The sequence below is a fragment of the Macaca nemestrina genome, chromosome 2, assembly GCF_043159975.1.
Source record: "Macaca nemestrina isolate mMacNem1 chromosome 2, mMacNem.hap1, whole genome shotgun sequence".
Lineage (NCBI taxonomy): Eukaryota > Metazoa > Chordata > Mammalia > Primates > Cercopithecidae > Macaca > Macaca nemestrina.
In genome coordinates this window covers 121,384,088-121,406,972 of record NC_092126.1, presented here as the reverse complement: position 1 = coordinate 121,406,972, position 22,885 = coordinate 121,384,088, and the positions used below count along the sequence as shown (strand labels likewise).

At 38.7% G+C, this 22,885-nt stretch overlaps 1 protein-coding gene across 33 annotated transcripts in view; it reads right to left on the bottom strand.

The window, feature by feature from the left end:
- The window catches only part of SLMA (sarcolemma associated protein), a 180,010-nt gene that overhangs the window by 46,302 nt on the left and 110,823 nt on the right, over window positions 1-22,885 (bottom strand). For 8 of the 33 annotated variants that reach the window (XM_011743042.2, XM_011743026.2, XM_071091956.1 and 5 more), the window contains 4 exons: window positions 21,528-21,696; window positions 21,386-21,436; window positions 20,853-20,903; window positions 14,705-14,767 (listed from right to left, as the gene is read on the bottom strand). In XM_011743042.2, the coding sequence (XP_011741344.1) occupies window positions 14,705-14,767; window positions 20,853-20,903; window positions 21,386-21,436; window positions 21,528-21,696 (334 nt within the window). The remainder of the gene's footprint in view (window positions 1-14,704; window positions 14,768-20,852; window positions 20,904-21,385; window positions 21,437-21,527; window positions 21,697-22,885) is intronic. The other 25 variants (XM_011743088.2, XM_071091952.1, XM_011743098.3 and 22 more) reach the window with 7 other exon arrangements.

Sequence of the window (22,885 nt, the reverse complement as noted above, 5' to 3'; positions counted from 1 at the left end):
TAACATATGACATTCTGTGTCTGGCTTAACGAGTGGTCATTTAAAATATATTGTGCTAAGTACTCAGTGCATTTTTTTTTTCAGTTTATAAGCTCATACCCTTCACTTCTGGGGAATTATCTTGTATTCTACTTAATTGATAAATTATTCCATTCTCTCTCTCTCCGCTATTCTCCCCCTCTGGAATTCATTATTAAGATATTAGATCTCTAGGATTAAACCCCAAATTTTCTTTAATTTTCTCTCTTGAAAAAAAAACAAAACTCTTGACTTTTTCTTATATTTTCTGGGACACTTCCTCTACTTTCTCCTCAATCTTCTCACAGTTTTTAAAAATCTGGTATTATATTTTTAGTTTTCAAAAATTCTATTTGCACCCTGCTCCTTTTAAAAATACCATCTTTATCTTGCTTCATCCATAAAACTCCAAAAATTATACTTTTAAGCTGGGTATAGTGGCTCATGCCTGTAATCCCAGCACATTGTGAGGCCAAGGCGGGTAGTTCACCTGAGGTCAGGAGTTCAAGACCAGCCTGGCCAACATGGTGAAAACCCGGCTCTACTAAAAATACAAAAATTAGCCAGGCGTGGTGGTGGGCGCCAGTAATCCCAGCTACTCAGGAGGCTGAGGCAGGAGGATCGCTTGAACCCGGGTGGCAGAGGTTGCAGTGAGCCGAGATCATGCCACTGTGCTTCAGCCTGGGCAACAGAGCGAGAATCTGTCTCAAAAAAAAATATATATATATATACCCGTATATATATTTTTTAAAGTTTCTGCTTCTTGGGCGCAGTGGCTCATGCCTATAATCCCAGCATTTTCGGAGGCCGAGGTGGGCAGATCACGAGGTCAGGAGTTCGAGACCAGCCTTACCAACATGGTGAAACCCCATCTCTACCAAAAACACAAAAATTAGCTGGGTGTGGTGATGCGTGCCTGTAATCCCAGCTACTCAGGAGGCTGAGGCAGGAGAATCGCTTGAATCTGGGAGGCAAAGTTTACAGTGAGCCAAGATTGCACCACTGCACTCCAGCCTGGGTGACAGGGCAAGACTCTGTCTCAGAAAAACAAAACAAAACAACAACAACAACAAGCTGGCCAGGCGTGGTGGCTCACACCCGTAATCCCAGCACTTTGGGAGGCTGAGGCGGGCCGATCACCTGAGGTCGGGAGTTCGAGACCAGACTGACCAACATGGAGAAACCCCATCTCTACTAAAAATACAAATTTAGCTGGGCGTGGTGATGGATGCCTCTAATCCCAGGTACTCGGGAGGCTGAGGGAGGAGAATCGCTTGAACCCGGGCAGTGGAGGTTGTGGTGAGCCGAGATTGCGCCATTGCAATCCAGCCTGGGCAAGAAGAGTGAAACTCCGTCTCAAAAAAAAAAAAAAAAAAAAAAAAAGTTCTACTTTTTACCTTTTTCCTATTTCTTCCCTACTCACATTTTTCTGTGTTGTTTCTTTTTTTGGTTTGATCTCTGTCTTTGTCAAGAAAGAATTTCCTCAAAAGTCTGATCTTGGCTTTCTCTTCATATTCAAGGGTAAGGCAATAAGAAGCTGAGAAAGTCTTACTATATGCATGTACAGGGCTTATTACACCCAAAACACACAGTGGAAGTTTGTTGGGAGACCTTTTTTTTAATGTTTATTTTTTTTTTGAGACAAGGTCCGGCTCTATCACGCAGGCTGGAGTGCAGTGGTGTGATCTCTGCCCACTGCAATCTCCACCTCCCGGGCTCAAGCCATCCTCCCACCTCAGCCTCCCAAGTAGCTGGAATTACAGGTACACACCACCATGTCTGGCTGATTTATTGCATTTTTTGTAGAGACAGGGTTTCGCCATGTTGCCCAAGCTGGTCTCGAACTTCTGAGCTCAAGCAATCTGCCCACTTTGGCCTCCCAAAGTGCTTAAATAGCACAGTTTAAATATCAATATCAGTATGTGTTTCTCTTTGTTTGATTGGTTTCTCCGGAGTAGAGCCCTGTAACTGCCTTTCTGGGGAGTATAAGCCTGTTGGCCAGCATTCTGGTTCAGTTTAACTCTCCCACTTTTCCCCACAGTGAGATGCTCAGACCTACCCCCTCAGACATATCTGAAATACCACAGTCTACAGACTCTCCATTTCAGCCTCCAGAGAGCAAACCTTTAGTCTTTCTGAATAAGGAAAGAGATACTTGTCTGTCTGCATGGAGAAGAATACGAAAAATGAGCCTGGTGTGGTGGCTCACGCCTGTAATCCCAGCACATTGGGAGGCCGAGGCAGGCAGATCGCTTGAGCCCAGGAGCTCGAAACCAGCCTGGGGAACATGACGAAACTCTGTCTCTACTAAAAATAGAAAAATTAACTGGGTGTGATGTGTGCCCTTAGTCCCAACTACTTGGGAGGCTGAGGTGGGAGGATCGATACCTGTGAGGTTGTGGCTGCAGTGAGCCAAGATCATGCCACTGTACTATAGCCTAGGCAACAAAGATCCTGTCTCAAAAAAAAAAAAAAAAAAAAAAAAAAAAGAAGAAGAAAAGTAAGAAAATAGTTCAGATTATTCTTATATAAACTTTTAATCCTGTTTTTAGCAACCATGCATTCCTGCCCTACCTGGCAGGTATTAAGTGCCCCTTAGCCACAGTTTTGACTTGGTTTTCTGAGGTTTCCTTTACCCGACTGCAGGCTTTCAGAAAAGAAAAGGTGGAAACCCAAATCTCCTACCACTCAACTGTATGTTTCACATCTTCCAAAATTTTGTTGGCATCTATTATCCGCTGTAGTCTTCTCTCCCATTCTCTTGTCCTTGTGACTTATGCTTTTTATAATATTTTACTACGAATGGGTCCATTCACCATATTTAATCAAGTTTATTGCCTCCCTTTGGAAACACTACTGCTTTAACTTCTAGGATGCCACTCACTCCTACTTTTATGTGCTTGTTCATTCCTTCCTTCTTAGGCTTTTATTGCCTTTCCCTTTCTCTGATTATAATCTAAATATGTGCATTAGTTTTTAAGATGTCTGTCAAGAACAACAACATTTTTAAATGGCTTTAACTACCTTGAGTAATTTCTAAATGCTGATGTCAAGTCTAGCATTCTTCGGCCCCAGGACACTACTGGTCCATTGTCCAACTACTTTCCAAACATCTTCACCCAGAAATACCACAGGGACTTAAATCTCACCATGTCTAAAACTGAAATTATCTTCTCTTCCTTTCTCCTAAATATGTTTGGAATCTCTCCTAAGCCTCATTCCTTCATTCCCATCTCTCTTAAGGTATATTGCAACTATTCATTATGTCTACCTTGCCCAAATTACTATGAATTCCTTGAGGGAATATACTCATTCTTTCAAATATTTACTATGCACCAGGCACTCACTGTGGATTACCAAGATAAATGAGAGAAATACAGGAATTTAGGATCAGGTGAAAGTAGAGAAGTATTTTATTAATAATTTAATTCCTAACACACTTCTGACACATAATAGTTGTTTGCAAATGCCTGTTACATCAACATAGCAGATAATAAAATAGTATAAACACAGACTTTGAAAGCTATTCTAGTCTTTCTCTAGTATGTTGAAGATCTACATACTGACCTGTTCAAAAATTATAAACATATATCAGAAGATTGTAATTTATTGCTCAAAACTCTCTCACCCTTAAAACAAAATCTGAAGTTCCTACCATAACCTAAAGGTCCCTTGTGATCTACCCCAGGGGACAGTCAACTATACCCCCATTGGGCCAAATCCAACCTGCTGCCTGTTTAGCAAATAAAGTTTTATGGGAACACAGCCAGGTCCATTCATTTGCATACTGTCCATGGCTAAGTTTCCCTACAATGGCAGAATTGAGTATCTGCCAAGAAACCTTACAGCCTGCAAAGCCTAAAATATTTACTATCTGGCCTTTTATTTTAAAAAGGTGTTTGAATTCTTCTAAAACTCCAATCTCAGTCTTAGCATTTCATACGGTTTTTATTTCACACACTTTCTCCAGACACACATACAACTCAGCTTAGTCCCCTCTCTGTTCAGTCACATACTACCTTTATTGTTCCCTATCCCCTTACAGTCTTTATTTTGTTTTCTTCAGTGGACTCATCACTTCCTAACATATTAATTTTTTGGTTTATTACTTTTTGTCTCCTCAAGAGCATGTAAACTCCATGAAGGCAAAGCCTTCTTGTCTTATTCACTTCTAATAACCCCAACAGTTATAATAATGCCTGGTACATACATGTTTAATTAATCTTTGTGGAATGAATCAATTGAGCATCTGTGTTTAAAGGGGTCAAAATAAAAAATTATTTGAGTGTTTCTTCATCTTAAAAAATGATTAAATAAATTAATATATATAAAAAGTTTGAACAGTATTAGTTTATAAGTACCAAATAATGATTAGCTGCATTTATTTATTTATTTATTTATTTATTTATTTATTTAAGAGATGGCATCTTGCTACATTGACCAGGCTGGAGTAATGGGGCTTTTCACAGCATGATCACTGTGAACTGCAGCCTCTAACTCCCGGGCTCAAGTGATCCTCTGGCCTCAGCCTCCCAATTGGTTGGGACTACAGGCATGTATCACTGCTCCTGGCTAATTAGCTGCTATTATCACTATTGAAATTATTTAAAGTTATATTTCAAATCTTGTGAATCACTAGAGGCCTGTAAATAAAGAAAAAATATATTTTGGCCGGGTGCAGCAGCTCATGCCTGTAATTCCAGCACTTTGAGAGGCCAAGGTGGGCAGCTCACGAGGTCAAGATCGAGACCATCCTGGCCAACACTGTAAAACCCCATCCCTACTAAAAACACAAAAATTAGCTGGGCATAGGGGCACATGCCTGTAATCCCAGCTACTCAGGAGGCTAAGGCAAGAGAATCGCTTGAACCCAGGAGGTGGAGGTTGCACTGATCTGAGATCACACCACTGCACTCCAGCCTGGCGACAGAGAGAGATTCCATCTCAAAAAGAAATAAATAATCCAGTTTAAAACAATCTGTAACCATTGAGTCTCCAACTTGGTGTAGAGACCTCAATGCTTTGGGAGTCACAAGTGTAATATATACAATAGAGGTGAGATCAGAGATCTCTGCCTCTGACTTTACCCCTTCAGGGACTCAAGAAAGAACTTTCCTGTCATGATAACTGCAGGTCTTGAAAGACCTATCTAACTTGGTACAACTGAAACAGAGACAGAGTAGAAGGCCTTTCTTCTTTTTTAAAACTCTTTTTTTCTTTGAGATGGAGTCTTGCTCTGTCACCCAGGCTGGAATACAGTGGCATGATCTCAGCTCACTGCAACATCTGTCTCCTGGGTTCAAGAGGTTCTCCTGTCTCAGCCTCCTGAGTAGTTGAGATTACAGGCATGCGCCACCACACCCGGCTAATTTTCGTATTTTTAGTAGACATGGGGTTTCATGATGTTGGTCAGCCTGGTCTTGAACTCTTGACCTCGTTATCTGCCTGCCTCGGCCTCCCAAAGTGCTGGGGTTACAGGCTTGAGCCACTGAGCCCAGCCCTAAAACCATTTTTTTTTAAAATTTCTGAGATAAGGTCTCACTCTGTTGCCCAGACTGGAGTGCAGTGGTGCAATTATGGCTCACTGCAGCCTCACGCTCCAGGGCTCAAGCGATCCTCCTACCTCAGCCTCCCGGGCAGGTATGACTACAAGCATGTGCCACCATGCCCAGCTAATTTATTTTTACTTTTATTTTTGTAGAGACATAGTCTCACTGTGTTGGCCAGGCTGGTCTTGAACTCCTGAAATCAAGCGATTCTCCCACCTTGGCTTCTCAAAGCACTAGGACTACAGGTATAAGACACTGCACATGGCCTTAAAACTCTCTTTTTTGAGGGATACTCCAGAGAGGTGATTATTCATTTTCCACTATTTTTAAACCATATTTATTATAAAAAATGACATACAAGGCTGAGTGTGGTGGCTCACGCCTGTAATCCCAGCACTTTGGGAAGCTGAGGCGGGCGGATCACCTGAGGTCAGGAGTTCGAGATCAACCTGGCCAACATGGTGAAACCCTGTCTCTACTAAAAATACAAGTTAGCTGGGTGTGGTGGTATGCACCTGTAATCCCAGCTACTCAGGAGGCCGAGACAGGAGAATCGCTTGAACCTGGGAGGCGGAGGTTGCAGTGAGCTGAGATCATGCCATTGCACTCCAGCCTGGGCAACAGAGCGAGACTCAGTCTCAAGAACAAAACAAAACAAAACAACAAACAAAAAAGATACACAAAAAGGAACATAAAACACAAAGGTATAGGTTAATACATTTTCATAAAGCAAATATCTATGTGACTGTAGCCCAAGTCAGGAATAGAACCATCCTACCAACCCCTAAAGCCCTCCACAGGGAGGAAGCCCTTCCCTCCAATAAAATCCCTTTCCTCTCCCATAAAGGTAACTACTATTCTGTGTTTTGTTTTTTTGGGTTTTTTTTCTTTTTTTTGAGACAGTCTCGCACTGTCTCCCTGGCTGGAGTACAGTGGTGTGATCTCAGCTCACTGCAACCTCCACCTCCCGGATTCAAGCAAGTCTCCTGCCTCAGCCTCCCATGTAGCTGGGATTACAGGCGCCTGCCACCCGCCACCATGCCCAGCTAATCTTTTGTATTTTTAGTAGGGATGGGGTTTCACTATGTTGGCCAAGCTGGTCTCAAACTCCTGACCTCGTGATCCACCCACCTCGGCCTCCCAAAGTGCTGGGATTACAGGTGTGAACCACTGCACCCAGCCTATCCTGACTTTCATGGTACTTAATTTCTTATATTTCTTTATAGTCACACTACTCAAATATACATGACCAAATAATATGATTTTAGTGATTTTGAACTTCATATAAATGGAATATTAAATAGTATGTATTCTTTTGTGTCAGGCTTTTTTTCCACCCAATATGCCCCAGTGTATTTATCCATTTAACTACTGAGGGTCTTTTTGGCTGTTTCCAGTTTGGATCTAATGTGAATAATGCTGCTATGAACATTCTTGAATTTGTACCTGATACACAAACATCTCTGCAGGGAACCTACCAAGGAGTAGAACTGAGAGTATAATATGTTTGACATTTAAGTACCACCATCTAAGCATTTAGTTTAGTCAGAAGACTCTCAAATCTTGTCAAAGACTGAACAGAGAGAACCAAATTTACTTCTTGGTTGACAGAAATAAATTATATACTAACCATATTACTATGCGGCATAAAATAAAAAACGAGAAACAATGCAAACAATACATTCAAAAGAAGTTCAAAGGAGGCTGAACATGGTGGCTTATGCCTGTAATCCCAATGCTTGGAAAGGTCAAATTGGGAGGATCACTTGATCCCAGAAGTTTGAAACAGCTGTGCCAAGAATGGATTGAGTCCTTAAAGCTAAAGAGCCATTTTCCTTACTTGACAGCTACAACTAATTGAAACACTAAAGCAGAAGATAAACCCAAATAGCACAGACTATCTGATACTGATGTCAGTTTCCTAGGGATCTGAAACAAACTGACTGGAAGAGAGGAGGGAGTGAATATAAAAGAACCAGACAATCTGCTGCTATAACTGCCAACCTGGAAAATATTTCTAAGTCTCAAAATTGGGTTTCATTAAGAAAATGTTCTGACTAGGACATCAAAAAAATGTGCTTGACACCAAATTTTTTAAATGGCATGCATACTGGTAATTATGCACAGCTTCTACACCTCTCCAACATGTTTTCTGCCTGTTAACTAATGTACATTTCAGTGTGTCATGCATTACTTAGAGCACTTAGTAAATATGATCTCAATTACTTTTCATAATTCTATGAGATAGATACTACCATCCCACTTTATCAATGAAGAAATCAAGGTTTAAAGAGGTCAATTTGCCCAGTATTGCCCACAATCATACTGCCAGTGAGAGAGTGCATCAGAATTCACATAAAGATCCCTCTCATTGAATTCTAAACATCATAAATAGAAATGAGCTAACGTTACCTACAAGATTACCAAGGGCAAATATGACGAAGAAATTGAGATTAGAATATCAAGACACAAATTGTTATAATCGGCATTCAAACCAGAAAATTATTTCCCTTCTGAAATAATTAACAAAACAGAAATAGAGACATAGAGCCTCACAGGAGAGGCTCTGTGAGGTTCCCAATTTTAATAATACAGACTTTCATAAAGTTACTCATTTCTGCAGCAAAATTTAATCAGTTAAAGTAACTCTTGCTATAGAAGATGTTGTGCTTTTTCATAAAAACAGTTCCAGAAGCTACTTGTCCTAAAATTTAAGAAGAAGGCTGGGTACGGTGGCTCACGCCTATAATCCCAGCCCTTTGGGAGGCCAAGGCGCGTGGATCACCTGAGGTCAGGAGTTTGAGACCAGCCTGGCCAACGTGGTAAAACCCCATCTTTACTAAAAATACAAAAAAAAAAAAAAAAATTAGCCGGGTTTGGTAGCAGGTGCCTGTAATCCCAACTACTTGGGAGGCTGAAGCAGGAGAACTGCCTGAACCCAGGAGGTGGAGGTTGCAGTGAGCCGAGATCATGCCATTACACTCCAGCCTGGGCAATGCAGCAAGACTCTGTTTCAAAAAGAAAAAGAAAAGAAAAAAAAAAGGAAGGAAAAGGAGAGAGGAAAAAGGATTTAGAATTCAAGGATAGACTGAAAATAAAGTGAAAGGGGCCAATTTCAAGAATATGGAAATAGATCTTTTTTAAAAAGCAACAGTACACATACCAAAACACCATTGGTATGTACTTAAGATTGTCACCTGGGCACTTGTAATGGGAGAAAATCTGGTAGACATGTTAGAAAGTGGGCTGACAAGGGAAATGATCAGTACAAACAACTCTCCAATACATCTGAGACTGAACAAACTACTCTCACAATAAAAAAATAAAATTAGCAGCACCTAGCTGACACTCAGAGTTTTCCTGTTACAGGGATGTAACCTATTATGAGCAGGGAAACACAATACATGTTTTCTATTATTTGCCATAAACTGCTTTGGCTTAGAGAAATAAAAGTTTACAAAATGAAAATCTAAAAATCTGTTTCAAGTAGAATACATAATCAGAATACTGAGACTATTCAGAGAGGCTGACCTCATAGTGATGAAAAATAAACATTCAGTCACACAAGCAACATCAATTCAATGTATTACTCCAAATAAGGCAATTTATGTGTGAGAGCAAAGCCCTAAGAAAAAGGAGTGAATGAGAAAAGCATATACAGATAGTGACTACAATTTTTCCTAGTTATGGGGGTGGGAGGCAGAGAGAGATTTACTGAAAATCAGGAAAAAACCAGTAAGACATGAAATATTAATTAAACTAATAATATCAAAAAGTTAAGTCTCACAATAATAATAAACACAGATTAAGAATACATTCTCAGATCTCAGGTGTTAAAAAAAAAGAATACAAAGGCATGAGGTTTACTTTAGGGCACTGATTAACTCTATCATCAAGAGAGAGATGCCATTGGGACAGTTTGTCTCTACAAAGTAGACCTCAGGAAAATTTCTCTGGCATCCGGCAGTGATGCCTGTCTCCTTATTAGAACAGACAGTAGCAAAAAAAATCAAAGGGGCAGGCAGCAGTCCAGAGAAGGCTGTCTCTCACTCTATGCCCACCAAGTGATGGCAGTTCTCCATGTCCTTTCACCCTTCATCTTTCCACTAAGCATACAAGTTAATCAAGTGACAGAGTTCATGGATATGTATGAAACAGATTCAGAGATACAATATTTCTTAATTTGGAAAGCATCTTTAGCAGAACACAAAAAGTTTCAATGTATCCATTAAGTTTATATGGTAAACTTTAAGGAACTAAAATTTGCAGAGAACACTAAATGTGGAGTTTTGCCTAAACCAAGCTCATATCTGAACCCCTGAAGAGGAAAATATTGCTGAGGCTTTTTTTAGCAAGTTTTACTGGAGTGACTTCCTAATTCTACCTTATATGTGGTAAAGATATTTTAATAGAGAATATTTACTTTACAGTTCTGGAGACTTACGCAAAACATTATTTAAATCTCTGTTCAAAGTCCAATTTCTTTGTCTGGAATTTAAAGTTTTTCTCAGAAAAGAGAAGTTTTTCTTTAAAAAGTCTGTTTTACCATAAAAGGAAAACAAATTTAAATGTGTTCCAACACATTTATTTTCTACAACTTGTAAATGGAAAGAGCCAACAACCAAATTGTTCTCTTATAGATTCATACACATAAACTGAAAAATCTGTCATCATATTAAAGACAGACATGAAAAACCTTATGGAAATAAACGATTTGCTTTCCAATTTTTAAAACACAAGGTGAATTATACTATAGAAGCACTAATAAATAAAGAAGGCTAGGTATTTAACATTTGCTTTTTAAAAGACTGCAAACAAGAAATATGAAGCAGCACTGCACACAAATATTTACTTCATATTCAAAATTATAAAGCATTTCAAGATACCTATCAATGAAAATAATGGCAAAAAGCCTTGTGTGCGCTTGTTAATATGTAATCCAAAATTGTTTTAAAAGTGCTTGAGTATAAATTTACTTATTTGCTGAATTTGTCTTGCTTATGATATTAAGAATACTTATTAAACACAACAATTTTTACAATGGCAGCATGTGATAAAATGATAAAATGTCCCTTCTGACGACAAGTCAAACCAGAGTCAACCCTCACTTTCCCAACTCTGGTTACCCAAATTTAAGGGAACGAACAGATTTGGAAAGTTCTGAAATACCTCTGGAATCACCAATAACCAAATTCTTACTACTTGCTACCTGAAACTCAGAAACCAAACAGATTTCAATAGTAGGCCTCTCCTTGGCTACCTGAACTTATAGCCCAAACTTTCTGTTTGCACTCAGGGACCCAAAGGATTCAGATGTCTGGGAATACTTATTTTCTTTAGTTTTGTTGTTGTTTTTGTTTTTCGAGATAGGTCTTGCTCTGTAGCCCAGGCTGGAGTGCAATGGTGTGATCACAGTTCATTGCAGCCTCAACCTCATGGGTTTAAGCGATCCTCCTGCTTCAGACTCCTGAGTAGGTGTGACACAGGCATGTTATCACCATGGCCAGCTAATTTTTTGTAGAGATGGGGTCTATGTTGCCCAGGCTGGCTGCAAATTCCTGGGCTCAAGCAATCCTCCCACCTTGGCCTCCCGAAGTACTGAGATTACAGGCATGAGCCACTGTGCCTGGCTTTTTCGCTGTTCTTTGGTTCACCCTTTGTACACAAAAATGGGATTTTATATTTTGATTTTTTTCTTGTATGTAGGTATTACCTGTTTAGTATTTTCTCATGCTATTACACAGTCCTCATAAACATCATTTTAATAACTTTTTAACATTCCCATTGAAGGCATTTGGTGTAATTTATATAAATTCTGTGCTATCTCTGCATGTTTATCTGGTCCATTTTCCCCCAAAACTATGATGCAACAAAAATCTCCAAACGCCTTTTGTATATTTAAAGCAAATTTTATTCTGTGTTACAAATACAGCTAAGTATTTTATACTATTTTAAGTGAAATGTTCAATAATAAAATAGACATTAAAAAGTAAAAAGTTTTTCTCTTTTCCTCTCCACTTTTTTTTTTTTTTTTTGAGACAGTTTTGTTCTTGTTGCCCAGGCTGGAGTGCAATGGCACAATCTCGGCTCACTGCAACCTCTACCTCCCAGGTTCAAGTGGTTCTCCTGCCTCAGCCTCCTAAGTAGCCAAGACTACAGGCGCCCACCACCACGCCTGGCTAATTTTGTATTTTTAGTAGAGATGGGGTTTCATCATATTGGTCAGGTTGGTCTTGAACTCCTGACCTCAAGTGATCCACCCGCCTCGGCCTCCCAAAGTGTTGGGATTACAGGCATGAGCCACTTCACCCAGCTTTTTTTTTTCCCCCCCCGCAAAGAGACAGAGTCTCAGTATGTTGCCTTAGGCTCAAGTGATCTTCCCACCTCAGCCTCCTGAGTAGCTTGGGACTACTGGCAAAAAGTTGTTCTGTTTAAAGTAAGCCAGTAACAATAACAAAATAAAACAAAGATTTTTAACAAATTGTAACTTAGTAAACATTCTTTTGATAATTACCTGCTCTCATTTCTTAGGGTTCAAAATATAAATCTTAAAAGTTCAAAATAAAAATCCTTCTTCTAAAGATTTGTATTTTATTTTATTTTTTAGAGACAGGGATTTGCTCTGTTGCCTAGGTTAGAGTGCAGTGGCACAACCATAGCTCACTGGAGTCTTGAGCTCCTGGGCTCAAGGGGTCCTCCCACCTTAGCTTCTTGAGTAGCTAGGGCTACACGCATGTGCCATCATTCCTGGGTAATTTTTTTTGTTGCTGCTGTTGTTGAGACAGAGTCTCGCTCTGTTGCCCAGGCTGGAGTGCAGTGGTGTGATCCTGGCTCACTGCAACCTCCATCTCCCAGGTTCAAGTGATTCTCCTGCTTCAGCCTCCTGAGTAGCTGGGATTACAGGCATGCATCACCACGCCTGGCTAATTTTGCATATTTTTAGTAGAGATGGGGTTTCATCATGTTGGCCAGGTTGGTCTCAAACTCCTGACCTCAAGTGATCAGCCCACCTCAGCCTCCCAAAGTGCTGGGATTACAGGCATGAGCCACAGCTCCTAGCCTCTGCTGGATAATTTTTTAAAGTTTTCTGTAAGGACAGGATCGCACTATGTTGCCCAAGCTGGTCTTGATCTCCTGGCCTCAAGGGATCCTACTGCCTAGGCCCATGAAAGAGCTGAATTACAGACGTGAGCCACAGCACCTGGCCTAAAGATGTGCATTTTAGATTATATATTCTTTTAGTTGATATCAGTGGACACCAATTATTTTGCCCCAGCTCCCGTTGCCAATTTCCCATAAAAATGAGATTTAGTAATTAGAAGGTAACAAAAAGATGTACTAATCTTTGCTTTATAAATATTGTTTTATTTATTTATTTATTTACTTTTAAATTTTTTTTGGAGACGGAATCTCACTCTGTCGCCCAGGCTGGAGTGCAATGGTGCAATCTCGGCTCACTGCAACCTCTGCCTCTCAGATTCAAGCAATTCTCCTGCCTCAGCCTCCCGAGTAGCTGGGATTACAGGCATGTGCCACCACCCCTGGCTAATTTTTGTATTATTAGTAGAGATAGGGTTTCACCATGTTAGCTAGGCTCATCTCAAACTCCTGACCTAAGGTGATCCGCCTACCTCGGCCTCCCAAAGTGCTGGGATTACAGGCGTGAGCCACCATGCCAGGCCAAATATTGTTTTAAAAGGACAAAGAAATATGTCACATTTATTAAATAAATTGCCTCAAAGTAATATTCAACTTATACTTAATATTATAGTATCAAAACTGCAAAAACAGAAGCTCTGCGAAAACTATTAAATGAAATTCTCAGTTTCCTTGAAGGATCTCCAAGGAGTGTAACATTTGATGTGCTGAATTTGTGACTGTTTTAATTACCAAGTATGACCCTTAGAACCCCCAAGTGCTCCTGAGGTAGCGGGGCAGGGTAGCGGGGGGCACATATGAATGAATATTCACACAATGAAATTATGAGCATAAAAACTTGGGAAACCACATTTCCAAGAAAGGAGAGCAGAATGAGAAGAATGCCTGAGAAAGTATTTGCTTGATGGAAAAAACCACAGACATTATCAACAAATCTTTACCACACACGATGACCTTTACTTAACAAAAACCAAGAAAATATCACAACCTTGTAATTGTTATAGATTTAAGCAGCTTTTGTGACTTTCAAGTAAAAAGGAATTCATGGTATCTTTGTTCAGAATTCAGCAGAGGTCTAAATCACTTCAAAAGCCAATTTATCATTTTGTTTGTCTGTCTTCGGCTCACTGCAACCTCCACCTCTTGGGTTCAAGCAATTCTCCTGTCTCAGCCTCCCAAGAAGCTAGGATTACAGGCACCTGCCACCACACCCAGCTAATTTTTGTATTTTTAGTAGAGACGGTGTTTCACCATGTTGGTCAGGCTGGTCTCAAACTCCTGACCTCAGGTGATCCACCCACCTCGGCCTCCCCAAAGTGCTAGGACTACAGGTGTGAGCCACCGTGCCCAGTCAAGCCAATCTATCTTTAAAATATATATATTTTTTGAGACAGAGTCTTGCTCTGTTGCCCAGTCTGGAGCACAACGGTGTAATCTCGGCTCACTGCAACCTCGGCCTACCAGGTTCGAGCGATTCCAACCTCAGCCTTCCACGCAACTGCGATTATAGGCGCACGCCACCATGCCTGGCCTCTTTAAAATATTCTTAAAGATAGCCTTTTACAACTTCCCACGGGTAGGTAGTTGAGGTCAGATTGTAGGACAATCTACCGCTACTACCTCTCTAAAAAGCTCCTGCTACTCTGAGGGCCATCTTCAGAATGGAGTGCCCAAACTAAATAATTATTTTTCTGGCTTCATTTACTCTAAGAAATTTATTTAAGAACCTCAAAATTAATAAGCTTGAAAGTTTCCCTCTTTTTTATGGTGGCCAATATGAAATGCTCAGCTCCATCTGTGAAGGCAAATGCAACAGAAATATTTTTCTCAAAAGAGAGAAATAGTATGAAAAGGTTTGCTGATGGCCATTTAAACACTTCTGCTATAACAAACACATTGAGATCCTCATTTTACCTCTCACTTTTCAGTTTTAGCCCCTGACTTCATTAAAATCAAGGTGAAAAATACTCTGTACTCACTCTGGCATTCTATGAATTGATGAATAAAAGTGCAGTCCCCGCCACTCTTTGAAAGCAAGTGCTCTAATAAAGAAAGAAACACCTTTAAGGATATAGTTTGTTGCTGTCTTTGAAAACCAACAGCAAAGGTAGGAAAACAGAAATGTATTAACATGGTACTAAGTAAGACTAATAAAGGTTCAATATATTTTGATACTAAAGCAGACATATTTTGGAGTTAAATGACTGAAAATTATTATTAATTTGTACACTGAATGGTTAGCTTTTAAAGGTGTAGTTTTTATCCAAAGAGGTCAAGAAAATCACATAAATATATTGTTTTAAAATGATTCTTCCACTTTAAAGGTTCTTCTATCTTTTGTCCACTAGAGCTCAACAAATACCCTTAAATAATTTATTTGTCATTATTGAATTAATTTTCAAGTGATTGTTCTATAATACTCCCTCTTCAAAGTTATTCATCTTAGTTAAGAGGCAAAAGGTAAATACTTTAAGAATATCATAAAGTAATACCATAAAATTTTTAAGAAACTGATGTAATGTTTTAAGTTTTACATATTCATTTCATAATCTTCCCCTTTGAGTCACTTAATCTGTACCTCATACAGTATTAAAACATTAAATTGTTTATCTCTGCCCAAATGATCAAAATCAGTGCCTATTCATTTCAAAGTAAGAGCTTGGTAAATGGTTTTGCTCAAGTCAAACAGAATGTATTTTTCATTTAAAAAAATGGATGGAGACAATAAAAACCTAACATTAGCGGTTAAATAAAAGTTCCACTCCTTTTCTTACAATAATCTTTATTGTGATTTAAAGAGTTACTTCTGAATCTGGATAATGTCCTTTAACACGTATTTATATCATTCAAAACTACCAAATCGATTTTGGAAGTTAAAGTGTTAAAAACATATTCTGACGTAATGACTACTTGGAAAGTGTGAAAGCATTAGAATCTGTCAAAGGGGACACATGAGTTGGCACCACTCTCTCTATAAAAGCCTCCTTCCCCTTTCCTCCACCTCAAGCCACGTTACTCTTCGATCGTCTCAACTTTGCATGACAGGCAGACACCACCTACTCCGAACATGCCTTCTCTCTCTTTATATCCTTCCTGTTAGCTATCTTCTCTAATTCTATACTAAAATCTATCATTATGCTTTAGTAAGTTACAAGGTGTGCAGAGCCTCCCATCTATCATCACAATCAGTGTAAGACAAAAACATGTAGGGAAAAGGTTGATAAAACTTGTGCTTCGGAGAGACCAATGCATTACATACCTAGAATACTATATAGAGATACAATATAGCCTCAAAAATAAAAAAATACTAACTGCAACATAAATTTTAAATTAAAAAAAAAATCTAATAAATAAGAATTTGACAACTGGAGCCAGAAAAAGCAAAACAGGAGCCCTCAGTATAATAGTAATTGCCAAGATAGAAAGTTGTTTTTCATAAATCCTATTTTAGATACGGTAACACTTTCAAAACTCAAACTATATCACCATGTTATATACATAAACTCATTTGGAACGAAATTTTAACTTAGCTAAAGGACTTTACAAAACATATTTGAAACATATTTCAGACTAATATCAAAGGACTTAAGATGACATTTATTAAAGAGGGACATCCCACTATTACTTACAAAGCTAACAATCACACTTTGAACTCTACATTAAAATATTTACTAAACTGGTTTAGATAAAATCCAAGATTAATATAAAAAGATACAAAACAACTCTAATTAAAATACATTTTATTTATATATATGAGTTTCCTATGGATTTTTATTTATATACCTATGCTATCCAATACAATAGCCATTAGCTACTGTAGTTACTGAACCCTTCATAAGTGGCTAGCTCTAATTGAGATGTCCTAAGCATAAAACAAATGTACAATGATTTCAATGAATTAGTAAGAAAATTGTAATATGAAATAGTTCATTAATAATTTATTAATCATTCTAATATTTATTAACATTGAAATAATATTTTAGATGCTATAGGCAAAATATTTGAATTTGTTTTGTTTATATATATATATTATAGAGATGGGATCTTGCTATGTTGTCTGGGATCAAGTGCAGTAGTTATTCACAGGTGTGACTGCAGAGCACTATAACCTCAAACTCATGGCCTTAAGGGGTCCTCCCACCTTAGCCTCCCAAGTAACTGGGACAACAGGCATGTACCACTGCACCCAGCTTTTTATATTTTTAATGTGTGTGATGGTTAATACTGAGTGTCAACTTGAATGGATTGAAGGATACAAAGTATTAATCCTGGGTGTGTCTGTGAGGGTGTTGCCAAAGGAGATTAACATTTGAGTCAGTGGGCTAGGAAAGGCAGACCTACCCTTAATCTGGGTGAGCACAATCTAATCAGCTGCCAGTGGGGCTAGAATATAAGCAGGCAGAAAAATGTGAAAAGAGAGACTGGCCTAGCCTCCCAGCCTACATCTTTCTTCTGTGCTGGATGCTTCCTGTCCTTGAACATCAGACTCCAAGTTCTTCAGTTTTGGAACTCGGACTGGCTCTCCTTGCTCCTCAGCTTGAAGATGGCCTATGTGGGACTTTGTGATCATGTCAGTTAATACTTAATAAACTCCCCTTTATATATATAATATATATATTCCATTAGTTCTGTCCCTCTAGAGAACTCTGACTAATACAATGTGGCCGCCAGAATTTTTTTAAATTAAAAGACAGGGTCTTACTCTATTGTCCAGGCTGGAGTACAGTGGTACAATCATAGTTCATTGCAACCTTGAATTCCTGGGCTCAAGGGATCCTCCCTCCTCAGCTTCCCAACTATCTAGGACTATAGATGTGTACGATCACACTTGGCTAATTTTTAAATTTTGTGTAGAGACAGAGGTCTCACTATGTTGCCCATGCTGGTCTCAAACTAATGGCCTCAAGTAGTCTTCCCTGCTTAGCCTCCCAAAGTGCTGGGATTATAGGCACATGATACCACACCTCACTAATTAAAAAAAAAAAAAAAGGAAGTAATATTTTTATAGATGGGGTCTCACTATATTGCCCAGGCAGCTTTCGAGCTTTTGGGCTCAAACAATCCTCCCTCGCTGGGATTACAGAAGCAAGCTACTTTGCCCAGCAGAACATTTAAAATTATGTATATGGCTCTCATTATGTTAATTTTTTATTTTTTTGACAGGTCTCACTCTGTCACCCAGGCTGAGTACAGTGATGTGATCACGACTCACTGCAGCCTTGACCTCCCAGGATTAACTGATTCTCCCATCTAGCCTCCTGAGGAGCTGGGTCTCAGGTGCACACCACTATGCCCAGTTAATTTTTAATTTTTTTATAGAGATGAGGTCTCACTATGTTGCTCAAGCTGGCCTTGAACTCCTGGACACAAGCAATCCTTCCACTTTGGCCTCCCAAAGTGCTGGGATTATAGGTGTGATCCACCACACCCAGCCTTATGTTTATTTCGGACAACACTGTCCTTTACTCTCTAAGATATATTCAGATTATACTTATTAGATAAGACACACAAAAAATTTACAGTACAAAACCTGTGCTTTTAGTAGCTACATTATATTTAATTTTTAAAATGGGATTCACTGAAAGTATTATTAATTTTAACATTTTCAGATATTTAAAAATATTCTCTTACAGCTATACTTGGCTCTCTATTATTTAAAGAGTAATTTAGTTAAAATTATATAATATGGTTATGGACACTGGTAATACTGGGATACTTGATAATTGGTTCATTATTATATTACAAGTGATTCAGAATGGAATTAAGTGCCATCTTATTCCAAAGTCCACTCTTACCTAAGTTTTGGTGCATATCCAGAAATTTATCACTTGGTTTCTTTTAAAATATTCTATTAGTCACTATCATACCACTCAGTATATCACCACCAAAAAAGCAAGCACACAAATAAGGAAAAAATAATTATAGTAAGGAGTTACCTTTAAGTATCTAAAATATTTATTCTTAAAATCAAGGCGTCTTTAACAATTATATTAATACAATATGAAAGCAGTCTACTATTATTTTCATCTGAATCAATTGGAACTGTAAAAAAATGAAGCAGTAATTTGACAACTCTCTAAATAGTATAAAGATGGCTCCATGTACATAAATGATTCTCTTAATTGAAGGAATGAATAGCAGTTTCCCAGCTTGGGTTAATACTAACATTATTAATATATATAAGAGGGTGATGACTGATTGACTGCTTTTTTTTTTTTTTTTCTTTTTTTTCTTTTTGAGACAGGAGTCTCACTCTGTTGCCCAGGTTGGAGTGTAGTAGCACAATCTGGGCTCATTGCAACCTCTGCCTCCCAGGTTCAAGCGAATCTCCTGCCTCAGCCTGCTGAGTAGCTGGGATTACAGTAGCATGCCACCACGCCCAGCTAATTTTTCTATTTTTTTGTAGAGACAGGGTTTCACCAAGTTTTCCAGACCCTGGTGGTCTTGAACTCCTGACCTCAAGTGATCCACCCGCCTTGGCCTCCTAAAGTGCTGGGATTATAGGTGTAAGTCACTGTGCCAGACATGATTTTGCTTTTTTGAGACAGGGTCTCACTCCCATTGCCTGCAGTGGCGTGATCTCAGCTCACTGCAGCCTTGACCTCCTGGGCGCAAGTGATCCTCCCACCTCAGCCTCCTGAGTAGCTGGGATTACAGGCGTGTGGCCACCATGCATAGCTAATTTTTGTATTTTTTGTAGAGACAAAATTTCACCATGATGCCCAGGCTGGTCTGAAACTCCTGAGCTCAAGCAATCTGCTTAATCCCAATGAATATAAACTACACCTTTAAAAATTCTCAAATTTAAATTCAATCAAATTGGAATTTTAAAAAGTCCATGCATTTTACAAAACATACATAGAATAGTCAAACTGCAATGATTAATGGACATTTTTCTTGAGAGTTTCAAAATTCATTACATATGCAATATAAAGTTTTGACCTTGCAGCTAACATATACACAGTTACCTGAGCCTATACTGCCAGTTCTTGATTAAAAACTGACCAAACAAAACCAAACCAAAGCAGAACCAAAAAACCCACCTCCTAACTCTACCAGTTTGATTGCTGCCCAAGAACTATTATGATATCCCCTGATACATGGAGGAAAAAATATTTTTTCTTTTCTTTTCTTTCTTTTTTAAAAAAAAGACAGGGTCTCACTCTGCCACCCAGGCTGGAGTGCAGTGGCACAATTATGGCTCATGGCAGCCTCAACCTCCTGGGCTCAGCTGACCCTCCCACCTCAGCCTCCCGGGTAGTTGGGACTACAGGTGCACACCACAATGCCTGGCTAAGGAAAATATATTTAATAAGTTCTGTGTATCAACTCTGATATCTTCCACTAACTTCTGTAGAAAACTGAGATGAAAGGCACATAGATTGGTAAACACAGAAAAGAGTTTTATTTCTACTGTACTCCAAGCACCTAGCGCAGGGTCTGGCACACAGTTGGTGCTCAAATAATGTTAGATGGAAGGGGAGAGAAGGAGGATGACTAGGGATCTTCAAGACTGAAGGATAATAGAGGCCACTGGGTAAAAAGTACCCCATGTAGTGACAGGAAAACCAATAGTGGTTTTATGTTTTTGGCAAGAGAGAACCCATGCTGTTCAGAAAGAAGGGTCACAGAACCAATAATTAATAAAAAATTTTTCTGATGGCAGAAAAAACTGACCTTGTTCTCTCTGATCAATGAAACAGATGGGATAAACAAAGTATTTTCTATGGCATGTCCAAGGGCTCAAAAAGCTGTTAAATAAACTCGAACGTTTTAAATGGGGGTCAAGTATCCCTGAAAGCAGAACTTGATGAAATAAAGTGGTAGTACAGCTCTTTGAAAAACAGAGTGGGGAAAAAGAGTTATATTATATATCGCTAAAGTTGAACTTTATCATTTTCTTATTGGAGTAATTGAAATTTCCATATAACAAGGGATATCTAAGAATTGATCACAGCATCAACGCTTACAAAATAAAGGAAAGCTTGATTTTTAAATGATGGGGTTCAATGATCCATGAGAGCATGCTTTTCATTCCAAATACTTAAAACCCTGAACTCTTTATCCTGCTTAAAGACTAAAATGATATCATAATATATATATATATATTTAAGTTTTTTACACTACCTTTTTCTGTGCTCCCATTTATTTTAGGTAAGAAGTCATCAACTTGTATCCCTAGGATTAAGACAGTATATCATTGCCTGATCAAAGAAAGTATTACTTTAAATATGGTCTCAAGTGTAACCATGGCATTCTGTATTCCTAAGATTAAGATTGTATAGAACATGTTGAATTTATTTTTACTAGAAGGGTTCAATTTGCCACTTTCTATTAATTCTGAGAAAAGACTACAACTGCTTAGTGGCCTTCCAATGAACCTTAAAAGAAAAGGGATCCTGCTGTTCATGTACTTTTCTTATTTAAATATCCCTGGGTAGAAGATCTCAGATGAAGAAATTTCACTCATCTCAAGGAAAACAATGGTGCCCACTGGTGGCAATCAAGCATATTTTTAAAGAAAATTTCCTAAAAGAGTATAGATACTTTATAACTGATACATAAAACATCCCTTAAAATACTCAATGTGAGACAGTAAACAAGGTCAAAAGTTTAAGGATAAAATTCAGGTTTAAGTAAGAAATTTGGATGACACCTACCTAAGCTGCTGCATTCTTTAAGAGCTTTCTCCTGAAGATGTTCTAACCGTACTGTAAATATAAGTCCAAAAAAAAAAAAGATATTTCACAGATAAAAAGAAAAAAAATAAAATAAAATCGATTTCTGGATTAGCTAACTTACCTTGTAAAGCTGTTAGCCTTTCATTGGTGAAATCATTATCAGCTTGCAAAGCTTCTATTTTTGCCTGGAGCTCCTGTTCTTTTTCTTCCATTTCATCTATTTTATGTTGTAATTCTTTTTTCTCAGCCTGTCCTTTCTGTTGGATTTCCTCTTGTTTTCCCTCTGCTACCTAGAGAAATAAGAAAATTCAGTTATTTAACAAACCTAACTTTGTTTTAAGAGCCCTAAGCCAGGAATGCCTTTATTCACTTAAACTTCTAAGAGAAGTGTTCAATATTACAGAACATTATATGTAAACCTGACATTTCTTTCTTTCTTTTTTTTGAGACGGAGTTTCACTCTTGTTGCCCAGGCAACTTCCGCCTCCCAGGTTCAAGTGATTCTCCTTCTTCAGCCTCCCAAGTAGCTGGGATTACAAGCATGCGCCACCACACCCAGCTAATTTTGTATTTGTAGTAGAAACGGGGTTTCTCCATGTTGATCAGGCTGGTCTCGAACTCCTGACCTCAGGTGATCAGCCCACCTTGGCTTCCCAAAGTGCTGGGATTATAGGCATGAGCCACTGTGCCCGGCTAACCTGACATTTCTAAACCAGTAAAGATGATAAAGACAAAGGCTTGATGTCAAAAATTATTTGCATTGGGTTACTCCTCCATAACACCCAGGAGAGAGAAACTTGGAGGAAGCAAGTAGGCTCAGTACACACAGAGGTAAAGGGTCAATGTGGAAAAAAAAAATCATATTTTTAAAGACGAAAGTAAGATTTTTCCCCAAAATTACTATTATTTCAGTTTTTAAGTTCTATAATGTTAACATTCTGAAATTTTAAACAAAATTGTTCAGTAAAGAGATGACAGTACAATCACTATTCAAAAAGACCTCTGCCTATAGTTTGGATGTTTGTCCTCCAAGCCTCAACATTAAAATTTGATCCTCAATGTTGGAGATGGGGTCTAATGAGAGGTGTTTGGGTTATGGGAGCAGATCCCTCATGAATGGCTTGGTGCTGTCCTCATGGTAATGAGTGAATTCTCACTCTATTAGTCCCATGAGAGCTGGTTGTTAAAAAAGAGCCTGGCACCTCTCCCAGACTCTCTCTCTTGCTTCCTCTCTCACCATGGCACACGTGCCAGCTCCACTTTGCCTTCTGCCATGAGTGGAAGCAGCCTGAAGCTTCAACCTGCAGAACTGTGACCCAAATAAACCTCTTATCTTTATAAATTACCCAGTCTCAGCTATTCCTTTATGGCAACACAAATGGACGACGACAATCTCCTTTTAACAAGACCAACTTTGAAAACTATCATAGGTTAACCAAAGGAGGTATGCTCTGGTCTTCTCTAACAAACACATATCTT